The 21,910-nt window shown below is 39.7% G+C and overlaps 3 protein-coding genes across 6 annotated transcripts in view; 1 reads left to right on the forward strand and 2 right to left on the reverse strand.

Moving 5' to 3' along the window:
- The window catches only part of RB195_011984 (uncharacterized protein), a gene marked incomplete at both ends in the record, with an annotated part of 64,779 nt that extends 53,362 nt beyond the window's left edge, over nt 1-11,417 (forward strand). For 2 of the 3 annotated variants that reach the window (XM_064193631.1, XM_064193633.1), the window contains 19 exons: nt 1,551-1,703; nt 2,358-2,580; nt 2,860-2,990; nt 3,054-3,275; nt 3,333-3,509; nt 4,408-4,568; nt 4,653-4,835; nt 4,945-5,099; nt 5,560-5,745; nt 6,265-6,356; nt 6,713-6,782; nt 7,301-7,418; nt 7,488-7,613; nt 7,720-7,855; nt 8,406-8,485; nt 9,420-9,619; nt 9,693-9,879; nt 10,217-10,363; nt 10,970-11,417. In XM_064193631.1, the coding sequence (XP_064051214.1) occupies nt 1,551-1,703; nt 2,358-2,580; nt 2,860-2,990; nt 3,054-3,275; nt 3,333-3,509; nt 4,408-4,568; nt 4,653-4,835; nt 4,945-5,099; nt 5,560-5,745; nt 6,265-6,356; nt 6,713-6,782; nt 7,301-7,418; nt 7,488-7,613; nt 7,720-7,855; nt 8,406-8,485; nt 9,420-9,619; nt 9,693-9,879; nt 10,217-10,363; nt 10,970-11,417 (3,195 nt within the window). The remainder of the gene's footprint in view (nt 1-1,550; nt 1,704-2,357; nt 2,581-2,859; nt 2,991-3,053; nt 3,276-3,332; nt 3,510-4,407; nt 4,569-4,652; nt 4,836-4,944; nt 5,100-5,559; nt 5,746-6,264; nt 6,357-6,712; nt 6,783-7,300; nt 7,419-7,487; nt 7,614-7,719; nt 7,856-8,405; nt 8,486-9,419; nt 9,620-9,692; nt 9,880-10,216; nt 10,364-10,969) is intronic. The other variant, XM_064193632.1, reaches the window with a different exon arrangement.
- A 1,363-nt stretch (nt 11,418-12,780) lies between these two features.
- On the reverse strand, nt 12,781-15,577 carry RB195_011985 (uncharacterized protein; the record flags this gene model as incomplete). 2 transcript variants are annotated; one of them, XM_064193634.1, is made up of 7 exons in its annotated part: nt 12,781-12,879; nt 13,608-13,670; nt 13,932-14,090; nt 14,156-14,288; nt 14,592-14,765; nt 15,071-15,113; nt 15,520-15,577. In XM_064193634.1, 7 exons carry the CDS (start codon nt 15,575-15,577, stop codon nt 12,781-12,783), a joined length of 729 nt encoding a protein of 242 aa, XP_064051217.1. The 2 variants fall into 2 exon arrangements, with proteins under 2 accessions (XP_064051217.1, XP_013292948.2); XM_013437494.2 differs by lacking the exon at nt 14,592-14,765.
- A 1,903-nt stretch (nt 15,578-17,480) lies between these two features.
- RB195_011986 (uncharacterized protein) lies at nt 17,481-21,186 on the reverse strand (the record flags this gene model as incomplete). The annotated part of the gene is made up of 8 exons (XM_064193635.1): nt 17,481-17,642; nt 17,849-17,962; nt 18,795-18,881; nt 18,956-19,070; nt 19,184-19,241; nt 19,332-19,404; nt 20,124-20,258; nt 21,103-21,186. 8 exons carry the CDS (start codon nt 21,184-21,186, stop codon nt 17,481-17,483), a joined length of 828 nt encoding a protein of 275 aa, XP_064051218.1.
- Nucleotides 21,187-21,910: the final 724 nt, after the last annotated feature.

Here is a 21,910-nt window from a genome sequence, read left to right on the forward strand (position 1 = left end):
TAAAGGAAGGAATAATATTGTTAACCCCAAGGTTAAGAATTAGGCTCCTTCGCATAGGATGAAGTGGTTTTCGTGGAAAATTAGTCGTGGTAAACCTGAAGATTTTCTTCATTGTCAAGATTCTAGTCCTTGAAATAATGCTAGAAGTATGGAAGCGGATATTCATTAAGTTACTAGGCCTAGGATACGTGTTAGGTGAACTCAGCTGTTTTTCCCCTCGGGACATAACCGTATCAGTTTTACGACGTCAAGCAAAAAGGAGAATTCGCTGAACTTTTTGGCGTTGTTCGTAATATTCAAAGGACATACAGCTGACTGCAATAAAGTTTAGCTGGTGATTGTGTCGTTGTCCAAGAGGAACATCATGTGAACGATCCGTTTACGATCCCATCAAACGAGGAGGATCATCCTTTTTCATGTGACATACGGATCGTGGATAGATGTTCACCAGCGAAATCCAGTGCTAGGGTTCAATGGAAGGCATTGTGTCTCATATCCATAACTGCTTCGAGTAGTCGCTGTGTATTTATCTGATCGGAGAATGGGTAGGATCACATCCCCGAGCTGCTCTGGATGACCTGACACGTGGATATCTGGTAGGTCATATGATACAGCAGCAGGTCTTTTCCTAACAAGAGACTTTTCATAACTGCGTGAAGATTTTCTGGGCTAAGTTCGCTCGAGGATTTCCCAAACGGCGGCGGCGGGACTTTATATACATAGTCTCGTAGATCACTAAATATTAAAAATAAATCATTAAAATATTGTTTCTGTAGTTGATCTGGATCTCGAATGCACTCGGAGAAACTTCGAGAATAATTATTAAAATTTTAGATATACTCTAAGTTTTTCCGGAAGAGGAGTCAGTACTTGAGAACACCATGAAAAATAGAAACTACGTCACCAGAAATTCAAGTTTTTTCTTCACTTTTCTCCGCACCCAGTACAATTCCTCTCTCAATTTTATTAGACACTCATTCAAATGCCTCTTACTGGGTTTATGTTGCACACAGGAGAAACTCTGCCCAATAGAGAAGTGTCTAAAAAATTTATAAGTGAAAGTGAGTCAACAAAAGGAAAAAAGAACTAAAAAGAATCATTAGGGGGAATACAAAAAAGGAAGAAAAATTGCGTAAAAAGAAGTTAGGAAAGAGAATAGAGAAAAGAGAGGAATAAAGTTTCAAGAGAATAAAACGAATTGAGTTTAAAGCTGATTAAACATAGAAATCTAAGCGGACACTAAGTTTGTGACGATATCTTGTTTTTGGATCGATAAGGGGGCGCCTCTTTGAAAATCGTACTAATAGAAAATGACGGACTGACTTTAAAATTTCAGGAAAGAGAGAAACGGAAAATTTTTAATCGACACAAATTAAGACTTGGATGTTGAAAGAGTGATTCCGAGAAAAGATTTTGTTCTGTTTATCATTGAGGGTTCAATTTTTTCCAATTTCCTGGAAACTTTGACGTTATCACTCCGTTTCTTTCTTCCTTATTTTCATTCCGATCGTTATCGTTTCAGAGAAAATTTAACGGTGTTTTTTTCACAGGTAACGGGTGTGCAAGATGATCCATCTTCAACAAATGGACGTCTATCCGCTGTACAGATATTACGTATTGAACCGGATGGTAGAGTAGGCATGGACGGTCGCCTCAGAGTTGGCGACAATATCGTTGAAATTGACTCGAGACCTATTTATCAGGTAATTAGCAATAAGTACTCTTTGCTATTGCTTAATTTTTATAATTAATTTAATTTTTTTTTAAATACATACCGTTGAAACAACTGAATATATTCAGTTCTTTATACCAGTTGTACTGGCTAAGGGCATATTTAAAAATTTTAAAATGGTAGATTTTTGAGTTGAAGAAATCTGCCATACTATTCCCAGTAATTTGCTGAATTATTGGCTCGATTTTTTTTTGAATTTTAAGAATTTTAAAATGAAGATATTTGAGTTGAAGAAATCTACTATACTATTCCCAATAATTTGCTGAATTATCAGGTCAGTTTTTTTGAATTTTAAGAAATTTAAAATGGTAGATATTTGAATTGAAGAAATCTACTATACTATTTCCAGTTTCCAGTAATTTGTTGGATTATTGGCTCAATTTTTTTTTGGAATTTTAAGAATTTTAAAATGGTATATTTTTGAATTGAAGAAATCTACCATACTATTCCCAGTAATTTGCTGAATTATTGGCTCAATTTTTTTCGAATATTAAGAATTTTAAAATGCTAGATGTTTGAATTAGGCGAATGTAATATACAATTCCCAGTAATATGTTGAATTATTGATCCGATATTTTTGAAGATTTTCCAATCAGTACTTCGTCAATCAATACTTGACGTTCAGATGTCAATACTACGCGCTAGAGCATATCTCAGCGAGCTACAATCTCGCGCTCAACCATCGCTTACCGTAGCTCGACCGATTTCATCGTTCACGGATCCGGTAGATCCGCTTCTGAGAAATCAACCAACCACGTCATCGCTACCAAATCGACCAATTTTGTCTGCGTTGCAGCAGGCAAACACACAACACATTGGTCATACAAAGACCGTTGAGCTTAAGAAGAGTAAGTTTCTGTTTCTCTGGATTTTTTTTTCTCAAAAATTCCTACTCATCAAGTCATTTTTTTGAAATGATTGATTTCTGTAATGCTTTTATTTTAATATTATGATTTGAATCCGTTAAACTTTTGCAGGAAATCTGCTGCAAATTAGTCATATTTATGCTAAATTAACCTCTAATTATTGCTAAATCACTGGTTAATAATTACAGTTAATTAACTTAATAATTAGTAGAGATATGACCACTTATTCATAATTAATTGGACTATTCGTAACCTTTACAGCACCGGCCGGCTTTGGTTTTACCGTAACCGGTAGGGAGACGGCGAAAGGTGAACGACTTTTCTACATTGGAACAGTGAAACCAAACGGAGTTGCTCTGGGACATTTGAGAGCAGGAGATCGTCTACTTAAGGTCATATTTTTGATCGACTCATTGATTTTTATCCCGTTGAACTAAATTGCGCTGATCTTGTAGGTGAACGGCGAACCAACGGCAGAACTAACACAAGCAGAAGTTGTGGATCGCCTAAAAAAAGCGGCCGTAGGGGAAAGAGTGACGTTTTTGGTATCCAGAGTTGTGCAACCTGAAGACGAAGAAGAAGAGGAGAAAAATAGTAACTCAAGTGAACGAGAGAACCGTCCTCCGACCCCAGTTACGGCTAACATAACGAAAAAGGAAGGCGCTGAAGAGCCCAAGGTAAGTTGGTCGCAAATTTTGGTCGCGCTACGCAGCCTATGGGCGTATTCTGTTCAGGTAACACCCTCACCACCCATCTCAGCTCCCACTCAATTAGGCTCCGAAACAGAAGAGCTGGAACTTGTCATTCCACTGAATGACACAGGAAGTGCCGGCTTAGGAGTAAGCTTAAAAGCACGGGTTACAGTACGAACGAATGGAACAAGGCAGGATTGTGGGATATTCATCAAAAACGTGAGTATTGCTCTTTAATCATTGAAAATCGATCAGCATGCTCTTTACATTTCTTATAGTTTCAATTTACTAACTTTTTGATCGTTTGTAATCTTTTTTTTTGTTTATTTCTTTTACTCTTGAATTGTTTCAAATTTAATAGACTTATTTTAATTATTCCTTAGCTACTAGAAGCGTAATATTGTATTATCTGTAGCAATTTCTTGAAATCGATTCAACCATGTTTATCGCAGGAGAACTATTCCTGAGGAGAAGATATGAAGGTGGAGTTCAAAATAACACTGAGATTAAATAAGATTTTTCGGTATGACTTCGAACGACTTATCTTGTAGGGTTTTTTTTTTGGTTAAAGGCAGCATACCATGAATCTGGGGTGGTACGGATTTCAGGTGGAGTATCCGTAAACGGGGTCGTAGATTATGGAGACCGGGGTGGTTCCGCTCATCTCTCCCTGAATCACTGCAAGCAGCCGGCCCCTGAATGCTGTTTTGTACGATGCCTTCTATTGCAGCGCGCTACCCTTGCACGCGTAGCGTCCCCTGCTGCCTATCGGGGCAGTCCGGATTGATTTTCGACGAATCGCTGGGCGGAGGCGGGGCAAGAGGTGGAGCGTTGCAATAGATGGCGTCGTACAAAACAGCATTCTGGAGGCGGCTGTTTGCAATGATGCGGGGAGAGATGAGCGGAACCACCCCCGTCTCCGGAATCTGCGACCTCGTAATACGGATACTCCAGCTGAAATTCGCACCACCTCACATTCGTGGTATGCTGCCTTTAAATCTTCCGCGCATTCCTAAATTGTCTGTTTTATTCATTATCATTCCTTATCTATTATTTATTTATTCTTCGTTTTTCTTTTTAATAATTATTATACTTTATTTCTTCTATTCTTCTACAGGTTTTACACGGTGGAGCCGCCCATAAAGACGGCCGACTTCGAGTGAATGATCGTATCGTGGGTATCGAAGAACTAAGACTTGACGGAGAAACGAATGCAACTGCTAGTGAGGCAGTTTCACGTCGTTTAAAAGCGATTGGTCCCACCGCTAAACATGTACGGTAAGTATTTGAATAAAGTGTTTTACAATATTTACGGTAAAACTTCTCCAATCGCTCTCGATTACACCGAATTCTTCATTTAAGATTATTTATTCAACGTGCGAAAGCATATGGCGGCCCGGGTATAATTTCGCGACCTCAAGAGGTGTCACGAGTTTCCGTTGACGAAGAAGGATCGTCGAGAATTTCTGTGATAGCAGCGGAATCTACTACATCATCTGAGGAGAAACCATCGCCGGCGGAATGTCTGGATTCAGATTATGGGAGGTATGTTACTGAAGTTTCTTCCATCTTCTTATCGTCGTTTTCTTGGAACCTTGCTCCTAACAATATATTATTTCTTAACTTTTCTTCTTGATCTTCAAAATTTTCTCAGAATGGACGAATCTGAGCTGGCGAACGTCTCGGATCCATTCAGCCGAGAGGCTCCATCTCGCAAAAGTATGAGTGAAAAGCGTGGTATGGGAGCATCTAACGATCCGCACCATATTAAGCTTTTCCAGGATATCAAACATCAGAGACAAACGAGTGGTGAGCGGAAATTTTCAAATTTCAACAGAATCATAATGAATATTGTATGTACATCATGTTTTAGACTGTTCTATTTTATTTTATTTTTGCTTCCTTCCTGCTAGTTTCCGGAAAAATACTGGACTTTTCCTTTATATTAGCTTCTTTCCAGCCATTTAACGTGTAGCTTTCACTTCCGTATTCCTTCGGTTTCTAGTTTTATTTTTTTATTTCACGCTTCCCTTACGGGTTTAGTAGATCTGGACCTAAATAGTGAATCTTTTATGGTGTATTAATGTCAAAAAAGCGTACTAAAGTGAAATTCCGAAGAATTCGATTCTCAACTCTCGTCCAGGAAGTTTATTTTATTTTATATATTTCCCTATTGCGAAGCTTTTTTTCTTTCCTATGCTAGCTTTCTGCCACACACCTTTCCACTTACAACATTTCGTTAGTAATTTCACCCATCGCTAGCTTACAGCTCCTCTTTCTGCAATGACCACCTCGCTTTCTTTCCACGGACAAAGTACTGCTAGATCGACTTCACAACGAGCAGCAGCACGAGCACGAAGTCAATCCGTTCATCCTCGTGCACCGGCGCCGCCAAAAATTTTGAAGATGTCACCGGCGCCAACCCCACTAGCGCCACCACAACAACACAATAGCGGTAAGAATCTGCACCGAATTGTTTAGAAAGCGACTTTCACTTTATCTATCGTGCTTTTTTGCTTCTTTCCTCGCTTTTTTGTGCTAGTCGACGTGTTTTATTTTTTTTTCTTCGTGAAATTTTCCATAGGTGCGATAGGGAAAAGCCGGAACCTCCTTAGGAAGCTTAGCTCATGGGCTGCAGCTCTAGTGAAGGGGGTCCTTTCGCCAATCGCCTAAAAGTGAAGGGGATAATTTCGCCAACCCTTCAAAAGTGAAGGAGGTCCCTTTCCGAACCGTTCAAAAGTGAAGGGGGTCAGAGCACCCGCCCCGACTATCGCATCTATGATTCTGTCTCCTTGTTTATTCACCGCTGCCGTTCACTTTTTTCTCCATCTACGTATAATTGAGGGTAATTTCTAAAAGCTTATACTACATACAGTTCACAAAACATTTATTAGTAGTTTATTTTTAGAATTAGATTATAGAGCCAACATAGTTTTCCAGTTTAAATATAATTTTTATTCTTATTATTGTTCAGCTCCTGCTGTATCAGAAAAGCGACGTTCACAAAGTGTTGAAAGTATTACTCAAACTAGCCGAACTACACCTAAAAGCAAACATGTTGCTATGGTGAGTGATTCTTTTTTCTTTCTTTTTTTTTCCTTTTTGCTTCCGCTTTTTCCATCACTTGAGCATTATTTGTACTTTTCACAACAAAGATTATATTGATTTTGTTAGCACACACTAGAAAAAATATATGGAAATAATCAAATATTTGGGATGCATAGCGTAGATGGGACCAGAAACTCTCCTTCTGTTCATGTCGGGCATCTTTTATCCGCAACTACTTTGACGTTTATTAAAGAACGGGGAATAAGGTCATAAGATAGCTTCTTAACTCTAAAATTGCTGGACATGTTCTCATTCCTGATTTTTGTCGAATTCTTCTCGAGCTGATCAAAGTGTTTCAAACTTTTCGCTTTTAGCCATACCGTGGTGCACTTACCAGCGATAGTTTCCGACAAGCAACTGATTTCTACTCCGAGAGTGTTTATGGTGAGTATTTCTTTATAGATTTGTTGTTTTCTTTTCTCTTTTCATTGTAAAATCAATTTCTTTTTGCAAAAAAAAACGATATTACATCTCTGTGGTTTTTCTTAGCTTAATTGCTCCTGTCATAGTTAGTTTAGACACTGTATTGTTCTTAATTTTCTGACATTATTCTTTTCTTTCTTTTTTTCTTGAGTTCTGGGATGGATGTCTGTAGTGAGTTTAGCATGAAAAGTCTGCTGAATATTGGTGAATATTAAGACTTTGTTTTAAATAAATCATAGAGAAATAAATATGACTTTAAAATAGAAAAAAAATGGTGATCGAGGACGTTAATCTCGACTCAGCCTTCACAATCTCGCATGTTTCATTCACATTATACTGTACCCTTTTTACGTGCGAAAGGAAAAGTATTTTGAAATAATAGTATTTCCTCGGTTTCCTTATGGAGAGGCGTAATTTCTTTGCGATTTCCCTGCCGAGCCTACCGTAACAATTCGATTGCGATACTGTGTGTTGTTCAGGTCAAGTTACTTCTATGCCATCACATCCTCATCAATATGCAGCCGAACCACCAGTTCTGGTAAAACAGCGCTCAACCAGTCGTGATAAAGACAAACAACGAAGGAAAAGCTTGGGAGGGTGCGTTTATGAACTCCGTTTTCCCTTATCCTCGAGTAAATTCGACTTTAATCGTCGTTTTTCTTTAAGTTTGAATGTAATGAAATCTTTCCTTGGATTTGGTAGTGGAAAGAGTAGAGAAGAATCACCATCGCAAAAAACTGACGCGAAAGCGGAAGAAGCTCAGAGGTTACGTGAAGAAGAGGAGAGGAGACGGTAGGTTAATCGTTGTCTACTCCACTATGATGCCATCTCTTCCCTTTTTTCGTTATTCTTCCCTCCCCCTCTCTTTTTTTTGTTTCTCCAATTCTGCCATTTTCAGAATCCGTGAACATTACGAACGCCTTCGAGAAAAAGAAGCGGAAGCGAATCGCCAATCGTATCCGCTCACTCCCGGAGCGGTTCGTCGTGAAGCGCATCGTCTCTATACTCCACCAAATTACAATTATCCTCCTCAGGTACATCTTACAAGAGTAATTGTTTTATTTTTTTTTCTATCAACATCCTTTTTTCAATTCTAAGCAGTAAGAAAACATTGAATGCGACTTGATGTGCTGATAAGTTGCCGGAGCATGTTTTTCGGTGTCTCTGTTATGGAATAACGCACACAGTCGCATACATCGCGTCCAATCGGGCTAACGCGGCGCGACGCGTCGGCGGCAAGGACGGGATATTGGGGCTAGCAAGAGGGTACCAGCGCGTTGAGACTGTGTTATCGATTGAGGGACGTGGGACACCACCGCCCGTCTTCGCTGCGCGCGCGTGCATCGCGTCAGCCCGATTGTACGCGCTCGACTGCAGGCGTACACAACACTTGTTTTGATGATTAAGGTGATAGGTAGAACAGAAAGGTACAGACTTAAGAATAACCCTAATTAGCGGAACAAGATTGATCTATGCCATACTCGTTCGGTTCTCAACTCAATTTCTTTTTGTTTATCTCTATGAAAAAATTCAATGAAGTGCAAAGATACGCGTGAATGCGTAGAGTGCGGTTTTCTCTTTCAGTTCACAACAACACCATCACCCTCTACCGATCCACCTCTGATCGTTGCGAATTCTCGATTCTATTTTAGCCTCAGGGCTAGGTATGCTTGCCTAAAATGTCTAAGCTCCTCTTTCCCTTTGTGCACCTTACCCTCAACGTTACATTCTATAATCTCGCCCTTTTTTTTACCTATACCTCCTTTTTTTTACACTGCATGCTGTCTTTGTTATTTATTGTGCATTTAGTTGCTTTAATCACTTGCAGCATGCCTGTTTAGTAAAAGAATTGTGAAAGATAGAGTGGATTTTTATAAAATTGAAGTAAGATGAATTAATGGTTACATTTACCTTTTCAAATTTTTAGGAGAGTTGGGTTTTTTTCTGGGATATAACCCAGGAGTGTTGAACAGGGATTTAGCATTAAAGGCATCACTCCACGAATCTGAGGTGGTACGGATTCCCGGTAGAGTATTCGTATACGGGATAGTAGGTTATGGAGAGGGGAGTGATTCCGTCCATGTCTTCCTAATTGCCGTAGAAAACGGCCCGGAAGATACGGCTTCGAGTGCTCCGGTTCGCTAGTTTCTACAACGAGTAGGCGACTGGAGCGCGCCAGCCTTGTGCGGCAACGAATCTTCCGGACCGTTTTTTACCGCAATTAGGAAGAAATGGACGGAATCACCTCTCTTCATAATCTACTATCTCTTCATAAGAATACTCCACCTGAAATTTGCACCACCTCAGATTTGTGGGGTGATGCCTTTAAATTGGTGTTTTGATGAGATGTACTTGTGCGTCTTGACTGTTTTGATGTATTCGGATCAATACGTCCGGATGAAGCCTGGTGCACTTGCATTCACATCACCTGTTTCAAGGAGAATAGATGTCTTATGCAAGCTTTGAAAGTACAGTCTAGCTAATAGTTGAGCAATGAGAATGATATGAATAAATTGCAATCGTCATCCATGCGCATTCCCACTGCTTTCAACAATTACGATACGTTCGGCTTCTTAATCACATGACATGTTATTGTAGACCGGAATGTCGACCAGCGTACCGGAATACGAATCGTACGACCTCATCGACCGATACCACATGCACTGTTATCCAGCCCCAGAGTCGCCCAACGTTACAACGAATGGTACAGTCGGAGGAGTCACCACGGCCACCTACCATCATCGAGTCACCTACGGAGGTCATTCACAACCGATCCCCTACCACTACGCTATTCCCAGGTAAGGAATTAGGTTTAGAGAAATTTTGAAAGGATTTCAAGATCCAAACCGAGAGAGGGAGAGATGCTTTTAGTTCAAAATCTTTCCACGGGAATGCAGCCAGCACCGGAGGAGCGGCGCACTATCCGCCATACGGCGACTATAGCGCCAACTGTCCACCGCAACATGTACGTGCCGTTCCAAGCGCAGACTACTACCGAATGTTTAACTCATGGTTTGCCTACAGCGGAGAAGGAGTCGGTCAGACTCCTGTCATTAAGGTATGATCGACTTTGATTGTCCTGACGTGAAAAGGATTGGGGTTCATGGTGGAATGGTTTCTGTCACCTAGAGGTAGTGTGGAGCATCGATATTGACGTTTTTATCGCCGATCGCATGTTTCGATCTAATATTGCGTTCAGTAGCTATCACACAATGTAATCACCGCCAATCTAGCTGCCCCAGAGCGCCACAAATTCTGGATGACAGCCATCAAGGCAGCCAACTTTAACGGTGCCACTGAATGAACCAAGAGCCCATTTATCTTACTAAATATCGCTGCAGAACCATTCTTCTTAGTTCTCAGTCAATAGAGCAGATAATAATTGCTTATTCCAGGCAAATTACGCAAGCCCCATACGTACCGCAGCCGACGCAACAGGACGAACGTCGGCCAACGTCAGCTCCCGCAACCCCCACTACACTAAACCTCGACACGCATCCGCTGAGTCGCCCCAACTATACACCCACCGCTACCAATACTAGGTTCGTTACAACTTATTATTGATTGTTATTGGAATGTTTTTTTTTGTTTAAACTAAGAACTAAAACATATATCCTTAATCTGATACATTGATTGGAAGAAAATCAACTGTAGTGAGTTCTTGGTGAGGATTTTGCGAGGACATTCTATAGTCGAATCCAAACGACCTGACGCTCAGTGCAGCTGTGTAAGTGGCTATGCTCAAAGCGGCACGGCTGAGTCAGCAGCCGATCGATCCAGTTGGGACAGTAGCTAACCCTATTGGGACCGCAGAGTTAGCGATGGTCCCACCTTGACCGTGGTCGCTGGCTCAACCGCACCGCTTCGAGCACAGTCTTTTATCTAAGCGCCTCGAGCCCCGCATCCATCAGCAATAGTGCGCCAGACGTCTTTTTTACTGCGTATTATATGTTGATACCAAGCCAAGGAAAAAAAATCATCTGAAAATCGACAAAATCAATAGGCTTCTTCGCAATCGAAGATTAACGTTGTTTCCCACACTTGTTTGTTTTCTGATATTGTAGATATTTGCGCGCGATTTCTTTAAAGGTGAATTTCTTATTATTCATTTATTACTTTATTTACTTATTTTGAAATGAAACATTTAGGCAAGAGCTTACTTCACAAACAAGACGTGTTTCATTACGGGCAAGGAAGAAGGCACGTCATGGAGGAGTTCATTCTGTATTAATTCCCTCACGACATAGCGTTGTCATCCCTTCGCCAACCTCGAACGATAGTTCATTCAATGAGAATTGTTCTATTATAAATTTACCGTCTCCGACGCCGAATCCATCAAAATTACGTCACGCCTCGCATTGTCCTCAACGACGTTCTTATTGTGATCCACAAACGCTACGTACCCAAAGTCAAATGGTGACCGCTATCGATCAACCGTCTGATCAGCAGAATGAACTCAATCATGTTTTTGATTATTGTCGTGTATGGAACGATTGGAATCAACGTACGGGCGGTACGTTACCGTTACGACGTTCACGTTCGAAACCACGGTTACTGCTCGATAAACAACTTTACACTGGTGTTACTGATTGCTGAGGTAGTACTGATTTGCTAAATCCATTAAATTTTTGTGTTCTTTTCTTTTTCCCTACATTGTTGCCTTGTCCTATACCTTTGCAGCAGCTACTAACAAGCTTTATTCTTTCTTGTTCCTGTTCTCTTGGCTTTTGTGATGAACAATTTGTGATAGTCATGATAAGGTTGTGCTCTATGTAATCATCGAGGTCATTACGCATGGAATCTGATGGTGAAATGGCTAGGATTGTGTCCTAGACGTAGCAGTGGTGTCATCTTTCACATTACCGCCCTCGAAAGGGAACCCTTTTGTAACAGAGTTCCGAATTCTGTATACAAAATATTTCGAGAGCAACGAAAGGTGGAAGTGCTATAACTAACCTTCGTTAGTTCTTTGTTTCCAATTTATTCCTTATTTTCCACTCGAGAAAGTATAATTTTCGAAATTGTGGATTAATTTTGTAATTGAGTGAGTAATATTGCAAAAGAAACCACTAATTTCCTGAACTTTTCAAAATGAGGACGCATGCTGAGCGCCTTATTGATCGATTTTCACCATTAAACAAATAGTACTCATACAAAATCGTGTGCTCCGTCATGTAAAACATAATGGAGTGCACAATACTTGTGGATCCTGGATGTTGAATCCACCTATGAACCCTACAAACCGTAGGGTTTATCCCGAAATAAGGCCAGTAACGCCCATTATTCTGTTCACTGCACTTATGAATCCAAATGATTCAATTACCAAAAATGAATCAATCAATTGATGTTCCAAGCCTTACCTACAGTAACCCGTTCACTGATGAAACACCACCGGCTGGTCAGATCGATCAGCGGGGCGATCGTTAGCCTTTCATCATTGATACCATGTGCAATGTACTCCTACACCGATACTACTTGTATTCGGATTCTCTTTATATGCGTGCAATTCTCTGTTTCATCCTCGTTTGCCTTATAACTTGCCTTAATGCCTTGTTAACAAAATTGATGAATGTAAATCACTACTTGTGCCATGTTACTAAGCTTGTGCATTTGCATTTACAACAAATATTTTCGAAATGTAATTGTCGAAAAGAAAAAAAAACCCTATTGTATACGTTCTGATTTTATGAATTCTGTCCTATTTTCTACGTGTTCGATACGAGCGAGATCCTATGTTGATAATTAATATTTGTACCTAATTCGACGTACTGAATTGATTGGTGTCTAATAGTTGTCAACTTTTGACAACATACTTGATAAAATATCATGTTATTGTGGTGTTCTCAGAAGAAAAAATGTGTATTCTTTGTTACAAGAGAAATATCCTCTTATAATATAGTTTAGAAGAAAGTTAAAGTGAGCAAGGAATTAATATGTGTAAATGAAGAAATGTTGTGATCTATATGAGTTCTATTCTGACCGTATCCATGTCATTCAAATGTATTCGAACCGTATCAGCATAATCGACAGCACAATCCTCCTTCAGTATCTTTACTGTCTGAAAGACAAAATCGATTAAAAAGAAACTGAGATCAGGGCTGGTGTTTGCTATTTCCGGTATTTTGCGCTGAAAAACGTTCGGTGGCCGTCTTATCTCCACTTCGCTGAGCGCAACGGCCGTCGACATCGAAAATCTCGACGATCTCTAAAGATCTACTCTAATGATCAATACCTCGAAAAGAGGTAACGATCATTAAAGTTGATTTATTGTAGAGTGAGAGTGATCGATAGTGTTCAACACCGAATGTAATACAGGATTCCACAAGTTATTTGATTCTCGAAAATGGCCAAAAGAGAATATGTTGTCATATCCAATGAGTTCGCTTCGTTTGTCGCTCTTTCCTGTAGTGAGAAATGCGAGAGCTGCCTTACTACTTCACGCAACACATCATTACTTACAGAACTCACTCTGACTGTTTCCAGTCAAAAAACAGTGTATAGTCGAGGATCTTCGCTAGTATCGCTCTTGGCTGCAGTCCGAGTGAAGCTAGTGGTGGCCCCACCCCAACTCCATCCGCTAGCGCCACCACCGCGCCCCTTCGGACGCAGCCGCCTACGCAACCGCACCAACCGAACTTTAGGCCGTTTTGACCCGTATTTACGAGTGATGGACATGAAAGAAATGGTCATGGTTTTCCTCTAATATGGAAATCAACAACAACCACTTGTTTCTGTTATTCCTCTGGAACGACTGATGGTATCGAAGTGAACATAAACAATAAATACCTTGGATTCGTCCAAAAGTAGAAGTTTCTTGATAGCAGATGCGCAGCGACCAATAGTCCAACTCTGTAATAAGAGTTTATATTCTTTGAAAAAAGTGATGCAAATTTATGAACGACAGGTAACACATACACCCGGAAAAGCACGACAACTACGTACGAATCTTGGTTATGGCTATGAGTTAGAGTTTATTGAGCACTGGTTGGAACCAGAACGACTTTCACGTTTCAGACAGTGCTCAAAATGCCCTTTCACCTCCTCGTGTAATAAAAAAAATTTAATAAGACGAAGCTTCTCTTTACTTATATCCACAAAATCATCACGCACCTTGCTTACTGCGACAGCATGTCGTCCATTCACACAATCCCCTTCAACGAACAAAAAGATTTGTTCCTGTGCAGGTATATCAGCGTACATCTTAGCATTCATTTTCAGTTTCATTATCAGAATTCTATCCATTTTCTTCTGATCAGCAGGGTTAATAGGCTACAAAACACATAATCTGCACATATTTTAGTAAGAATAATTAATAATGAAACACTGAAAATCACTTTTGATTTCGATTCCAGAGCTGGCTTTTCTGGTTTCAAAGAGGGTTCAATGATCGGGATTTTAAGTTGCGCCCGAGGTTTAGGAACTTTGTCGAGCACAGCATCACATAAATGTTCGTCTGCGTGGCGGTGCCTAAAAGTTGGAAAAATGTCAAAGAACAAAAAAAAAGAACAACAACTAAATTATGCATGCAACTGTTTAGAAGAAAGAAACATTCAAAGGAAAAAAAGGAGCGGTTTCTGTCAAACTGCTACTGCTGTTATTTGTTCAGCTAACCTCTGCTTGTTAACCTTTTAATAAATCAACAAGATATCCGACAAAATCAACTAAGAGAAATGGGGAGGAATGAGAATTCTACGATTTACTTATATACGAGACATTTTTTGAAAACTACACCAGTTTACACAAATGTGGTGAAAGTTTATAGAAACTAACTTCAAGCAATAGTTTCGCTCACAGTGTGGACAAACTATTTTAATGCTTTCTGCAGCTGAACAGCCACTGAATGAACACATAAAATCACGCAATGGCTTGGATGTGGACGGTAAGGCCGTGTTAGGATCATATTGCTTCGAGCCATCGCAGCCATGAGCAAAACGATGATCAGAGCTGCAAGAAGTGAATCTTGAAGGAATTTCCGATGAAGATGACATGTTCAAAAAAATAAAAGCAGATACTTTATTTTAGAGGAAGACGCAAGCTTAAGCGAATTATTATCATTGCTCATTTCCTTAGATATGCAGAAGTAATTTGTAAGAAAGCGATCTTACTAGCCTACTAGATAATGAATATACGTAGCCGTATTTAGAGATAAAAAAAACATCAAAACAAAATTTTCGTAACGACACGTGTGCAGAAATACTCATAATAGGACGCTATGAAATACAGTTAGAACAAAATTAAGTAAAACTAACCAAAATAAGCATTTGCAAAGCGGACAGGTAAACGGAAGAAAATCTAAAAGAATGACTTCGATCACTAGAACCATCAATGCTCCCGAAAATAGTGTTTGTTTTTGTGAACTATAGTCGAGTCAAAACCACTTGAAGACACGGTGCAGTTGCACAGGCGGTTGCGCTCGAAGCGGCGCGATGGAGACAGCAGTTGGAAGCGATATGGGATCATCTCGAACTGTGCCGAAGAATGGTGCTAGCGTGGGTCCCTTCTCGATCCTAACCGTTGCGCTAAACCTCACCGCTCCGAGCGCAGCCGCTTACGCAACTGCACCGTGCTTCATGTCTTTTTGACCGTACTATATTTTATTTGAATGCATAATCATAATGGAAGAGTTGCAGAAAGAAACCAATAATGGACACCGTTTCTTGAATACGTTAAACCCAACGTTTTCCTATGAGGCACCTACCTATTCGGTTGCACTCACTAATGTTGCATTTCCCACCAACATCAGGCATCTCAGCCATAATGATAGTGTCGCGAATTATCTTTGTGGATGTAGCAGTCCCAAAACTTGTTCAAACACTGTAAACAAGAGGTCTTGCAGCATTTAATATTCGAATGGAAAAAAGTAGGAAGAAATGGACAGTGAACAAATCAAAAAGGCAATACGTTCAGTAGCATTCACTCAGGTCTGCCATTACATCTACAATCAGAGCCGAAACTCTCAGCAATAATGCGCGTTCGATTGGGTAAGCGCAGAGGGGAATGTGTGCATGTGTGTTTGTGCTGAAAGCTGATGAAAGATACATGTAATGCTAGACGGTAAATGTCATCCTCTCCATCTCATCTCATCCAAGTAAAGGATTTACCGCAGGATTTCGACTATATATATTTCAAAAATATTGTCATAAAGTGCCACAAATCGTCTTCTGCGACTACGAAAACAGGTCCGGTCTGATAAGCTCGTCCGGGTGCGCATTCCAAAACGTTTTACAAGCGCTCTGCTTTGATTGCTGATTTCAGGAAATAGATTAGGGAACGTCATTATCTATATCCAGCTTCAACTGAACTTGTGATGTGACTGAGATCATCCAAGACTAACGTACACAGAGAAAAACAGCTAGATTTGCGATGGAATACAGCGGATTGATTGACTTCCAACTGGGTGTGAAAGTAGGTCAAAGATCGGTCCAAGAGTCGTATTTTATTGAAAATCTGTCACCTCACAGCCGCTAAACTTCTGTGATTTTTCTTTTTCTAAGGATCTCTTTTTGCACGTAAATTCGGTCAGTGTCGATAGAATGTTGCTTGCCTGGCTCTTGCTATATTGAGGTATAGTAGGGTAAAACGACATCAAGCACAGTGCATTTGCGTAAGCGGTAGCCCTCGAAGCGGCGCTGTTCTGTCAGCGGCAGGGATCGAGGTGGTACCATCGCGAACTGCAGTGAAGAATAGTGTTAGCAAGGGTCGTCCTTCGATCCTAAGCGCGCAGTGGTCCACCGCACCGCTTCGAGCGCCACCGCTTACGCGACTGCACCGTGCTTCTGTCGCTTTGACTCTACTGTACCTCATCGTTGATATCTATGTAAATTTTACGAGAAGTCGTCCTCAACGAAACCTCCTAAATTCACTAAATGTATATTTATTTATTTATACACATTTGATAACCCCTTCGAAAAATTCTAAGCTTCCCATATTATCGATCGAGATCACGATCGCTCGAGCGCATTGACTGGTCAGCTATGGGCCAGCAACAGCTCAGATTTCTTTCCAAACGACCGTTTCCCTACATTGCAGTCTTGATTCTTTAATCTCATAACTGTTTTAATACAGGCGTCTTCTATTACACTAATTTGTTTCCAATTTTACTTACAAGTCACTGAGGTCTCACTCCCTCTCCGACTAGTGCCATTCCTAGAGTAATTTTTGTTGCGACCACAAGTATGTAGATTTTGTTTGAACAAATCAAAACAAAACACTTCTTCCATCAAAATATCTGTTTTATAACTAATGACTTAGCTCAACTTCAGTTATCTTTCGATTTTTCTCATAGCACCACTGAATTAGGTTTTAACAATCAATTTCAGCGACTATTAAAAAACGTCTGAGGAAAATCCAACAAGAAATGCACATAGCAGTGTATGTATCGGCAATACCATAAACAGATGTGCAAAGAACTGAAGAGGTAGGTTTATTTTACTATATCTAAAACTCTAAGATCATTTAAAAATAGTGAACAGTGCCGACGAGGTAAGTCTATATTATCATCAGATAAGGCACCTATTCTATAAAACATAAAACTTTCTAGAACAATATTTCTAGTCAGACGAGTAAACAACTTTAAAACATGTCAAAGAAAATCGATAGCCTAAAAAACTTGAACCGACTAGTAAATATCAGAGCTGAAAAAAGGGAATCTGGAAAAGGTCAAGTTGCTCGAGCAGCAGCTTCTTTAGATTCATCGGCGGTAACCTCAGGGGGTGCATCATTCTTCTCTTGGTGTAAAACATCTTTTGGTTTCATCTGTTTCCATTCCTTTATGCCATCAACCATGATTTCTTTCAGATCCAGGGTGTCTAGCCATGCTATCTAGAAAAAAATGCATCTAAGTGGAATAAGAAAGAAGAACTTCGTGGAAACTTTGTTGCCCGTTGCCCCGACTTGCAGAAAATTTCTGGGATTCAAGTGATTTGCAACGCGATAGATGCTGCAGCTTTGCAAAGTTGGGATATAAGCTGTGAAAGTCCCCACAAAAATACTTATGGAATAAAATCTCCATAAGACGAAAAACCAACTGTTGCTCGCATGTAAGCGATAGTCCTAAGAACGTGTATTGGATCGCATGATCTGCTCATGTATAAACATCGCCAAACTCCACCAGCAAACACACGATCATCAGTCAAGAATCCCTGAAAACACGTCCTTCAGATTAGAAAAAAAACGGAAATTTGATTTTGCTCATAAGGCACAAAAAAGATTTGTTTTGTTGTAAATTTACTGCTACCACAGCACGAAATCTAGTTAGATACTAACTCCAAGAGATCAAAAAAATGAAAAGTAAAGCAAAATCAACTTGATAATGAAGGAAGCGATAAGGATACATAGATACGGCAAATAAAAAAAGAACATTTCAGTGATTAACAGTATCGCCCTGCAGGAAACTTGCAGAAAATCTAGGAATCATGTACTATAGATTTCGCAAATACATAGCTCCACCGAAAATATACGAGTAAACTCACTCAGTTTCAAATTCGGATACCTAATCATGTCAGTGATATATAGAAGCTCCGCTATAGCGTCATGTTCGGCTTGTTCTTGATTCTTAGGATATCAACCAAACTACAAAGTCATCTCTAACAAAACTTATTGAGAATAGCTAAATTACGGATATATTCTTCAGAATCGATGAGCTAGGCAAAATTGGCTCGAAAGTTCTAGATCTATCATGGAAAATTAGTTATGTTTTATACGTCTCAAAATTTTCCGGCGGTTTCGTGCGCAGTACTCGAAGCAGGCAGTATCCTGTATCGCTATTAGATCTGATATGGGCTAGAAAGAAACTGCGTCAAAATGTTACTATTGGCTGAATAGCTCGTGTAAAATCAAAGTGGTGAAGCTAGCTTTCTTTGTAGCGAAAACAATAGCACATTTACTACATAACAAAACGAACAAACAAAAACAAACATAACAAATAACAAAAACAAAAATAGAAGCTACAATTCGAAATTAAACCGTGCTCACCTCATCGTATTCTAAAAACGTTTGCAGATGGAGACCATGCATACTTTTCAAATCCGATTCCGAAGTAAGCGTCTGTCCCAACTCTTGCTAAATAGGATGAACTGTTCAAATAAATTTATAGCTTAATTTAAATTGAAATAAAATTATTCATCTCTACGTACTCCAACAATTTTCAGCCTGTTATCCACGTCGAACCACATAGTGGACAGCATGCTTCGTTGTAGCCGGAGATAAGCTTGAGCATCCAGCGAAACATGCATCCGCATTAGCACCATCCTAATACAAATCGAAAAGTATTGGTAACTTTATAAAATAAGAGGTAGGAAAAAATGAAAAAAGAACAGCAGAAGAATAGAATGAAGCAAGCATAAAGGCTAAGAACTGCTTACCAACAATGCATTAGCGTTAATTTGTACCACGAGGACATGTAGTCAGGAAGTCCAAAGGCTGAAATGGCAAAAGTCTCGCAATTCCACTCCTATCAAAAGACATTTTGAAGACGAAACGATTAGGAGCTTGATTTCACAGAAATAATACCTTCGCACAATTTTTCGTAGTCGTAGTTGTTGGCACAGTTATAGTAAAGTTGGGCAGAAGCAGTGTCTAGTAGCTAAAGAAAAAGATTTGAACTTGAAAAAAAAAACTTGTAGAGAAGGTACTTTATATCATGTGATTGTAAACTGCAGATTGATTGTGTGAAAAGATGACCGTTCACACTCAACAAGTCTTTTTGGTATTTCCGGAAATGACTAGCAAAATATCGTCCGCTTCGTGTTTTTGGATGTTCCGAACCGTCGAAGGTGATTTCTTACAGTGCTAAACAGTTCCCGACATTACTTTAACCTTTTCACATAGGAGAAAAAAAAAACTAAGATGGGAGAAAATTGGTATATTCGGATCAAAATGACATGAAGCACGATCCTGCTGTGTAAGCGGCTGCGCTCCAAGCGACACTGTGAAGATAACGAAAAAAAAATCAAAGGAATCGATATGGGACCATCGCAACTGCAGCTATTAGAGGGATGAGTCCCCAACCTGATCGCACTCGCTACGCTCCACCGCTTCGAAGGCCAACGCTTACGCGATTGCACCTAGTTTCATTTCGTTTTGACCCTACTATACGTTATTTATCGATAACTGACACAAATCTAGCGATAAACAAACCTAGATGTAAGAAAATGAATGAAATGAAAAATAAGCATTTCGAGTAATTCTCACAATCTGGTGAACAAAACACTACTAATCCCACGTTAGATAAGGGAGAACGGATAACATGCCGTTAAAACATAAATGAAAAGAAAAGAGGAACGAAAACAGTGACAATCTCACACTTTTCAATCCAGGATCCAATGTATCTCTGCTCTTTCTGGCCTTCCATGATGCTAGTAGTCTTAAGATACCCTTCGGTAATCGCGAAGGAGGTGCGGATAAAAGATTTTGGGCGAGATCGTCGACGGAACTAACCTGGAAGTAGTACCACAAACTAATTAGGAATTTTTCACAGCCTACAGTACATAACCAGATAAAGATGAGTTGTAGAGGAAACACGCTGCTAAGTCATCCCCTTGAAGTTAGAATTTACCTCACCATATTTTGATAAGATTAACTTTGCAATGATTTTGATGATGTCTACCTGATCAAGTACTTAGTTCCTCTCAACTCCGAACTGGAGCAAGTAGATGTTCTCAATTTTCCACATACTTGAGGAAAACATGTTTCACTCCAACATCAGAATTTTTTTTTACCTTTTCAACAAGAAAAAAATCATGGAAGACCCGTTATCAAAGAAGATTGACATAAACCATAGTGAATAAAAACCATTCGCACTCATTTAAGTATTGGAAATGTGCTAAAGAGTATTCACAGAACACCTACAAAAGAAAATAACATAAGCAAAGTAGGGGAAAAGTGTAGTTGGGGGCGCTCTTATTAATCGTCGGTCTAAGTTACTTTTTTCTCTTAGTAACTTTAGTTTAAATGTCATAGATCCTCTAATACTAATGCTTAGGCCTTGGTGCCACGACAGATTTACTGTCGATACTGTGTTTACTTTACCGACAGTTATTTATTTCAAGAAATAAGGGCGCCACTGAGTGCCCCCAACTACAATGTACCTGCAAAATAGGTGTGAAACTTTACTATTGAAAGTAAGTGAATGAATAATGATGATAAACAGCTAAAACCTCTCTTCATTTTTCCAAGTATAAATAGAATGCAAATACCACATATATGGAAGGGATTATAGACTTTTAGAGCATCAGGTACGGTGGTTTCCTCCCAAATCTCTTAAAACGAAGAAACAGCGTACCTTATGACTGCCGGTAGATTCCCCTGATGTTGACGCCATATTTCGAACGTGTATGAGTCGGCGAAAAACGGATCTTGTCAGCATTCTACGAAGGAAAAAAGTGTAGGACTTAACTACGTAATTTTAAATTCAGTACCATTTCAGCTGATATTAAGTTCGTAGATAGTAGGAGAATGATGACACATGAATCAAGTCAATTGAAAAAATGTCATTCTGGTGCCTATCTTACTGTTATTAAATGCAAAATTTAAAAAAGAATCATTCAAAAAAGAATGATTCGTTGAAAGTTTGCAAAAACAGTGGGCGCTTTTCGAACCTTGAATCTTCTGCAATTCTGCGTGCGGGTGCACCTTTTTCACGCAAAATTTCACTATAATGGGTATATTTTCGGTGCAAAACCTCTTCCTCAATGGTTTGGCTTGATTTCTGATCCCTGGACCTCTTATCTAGTGTTTTCTGATGGAGATTTTATCCTTTCCATTCGTAGGTGAGCAAAGAAATTTTTCCGGATGGCTTTGAAATTCTCGTTACTGTAGATGTCCAAGCAGTTTTCATTATTGGTTTCTTTGTACCTGGGCCTGGTCGATTGATTATGCATTCGAATAAAAATATCAGTCAGAACGACACGAAGCACGGCACAGTTGCGTAAGGCTGCCCGCATGGTTCTGCGCTTGATGGTCATTGAGCATTCACAACCTTGTGCGGCCCGTTCCGTAACATTGAACTGCCGATTATTGTGGAATGAATACTAGCAAGACTGCTCTGTACAGATGGCTACGATATTTGCATGCGCCATTTGATGCATTGA

The sequence above is a fragment of the Necator americanus genome, chromosome III, assembly GCF_031761385.1.
Source record: "Necator americanus strain Aroian chromosome III, whole genome shotgun sequence".
In the NCBI taxonomy this organism is placed as follows: Eukaryota; Metazoa; Nematoda; class Chromadorea; order Rhabditida; family Ancylostomatidae; genus Necator; species Necator americanus.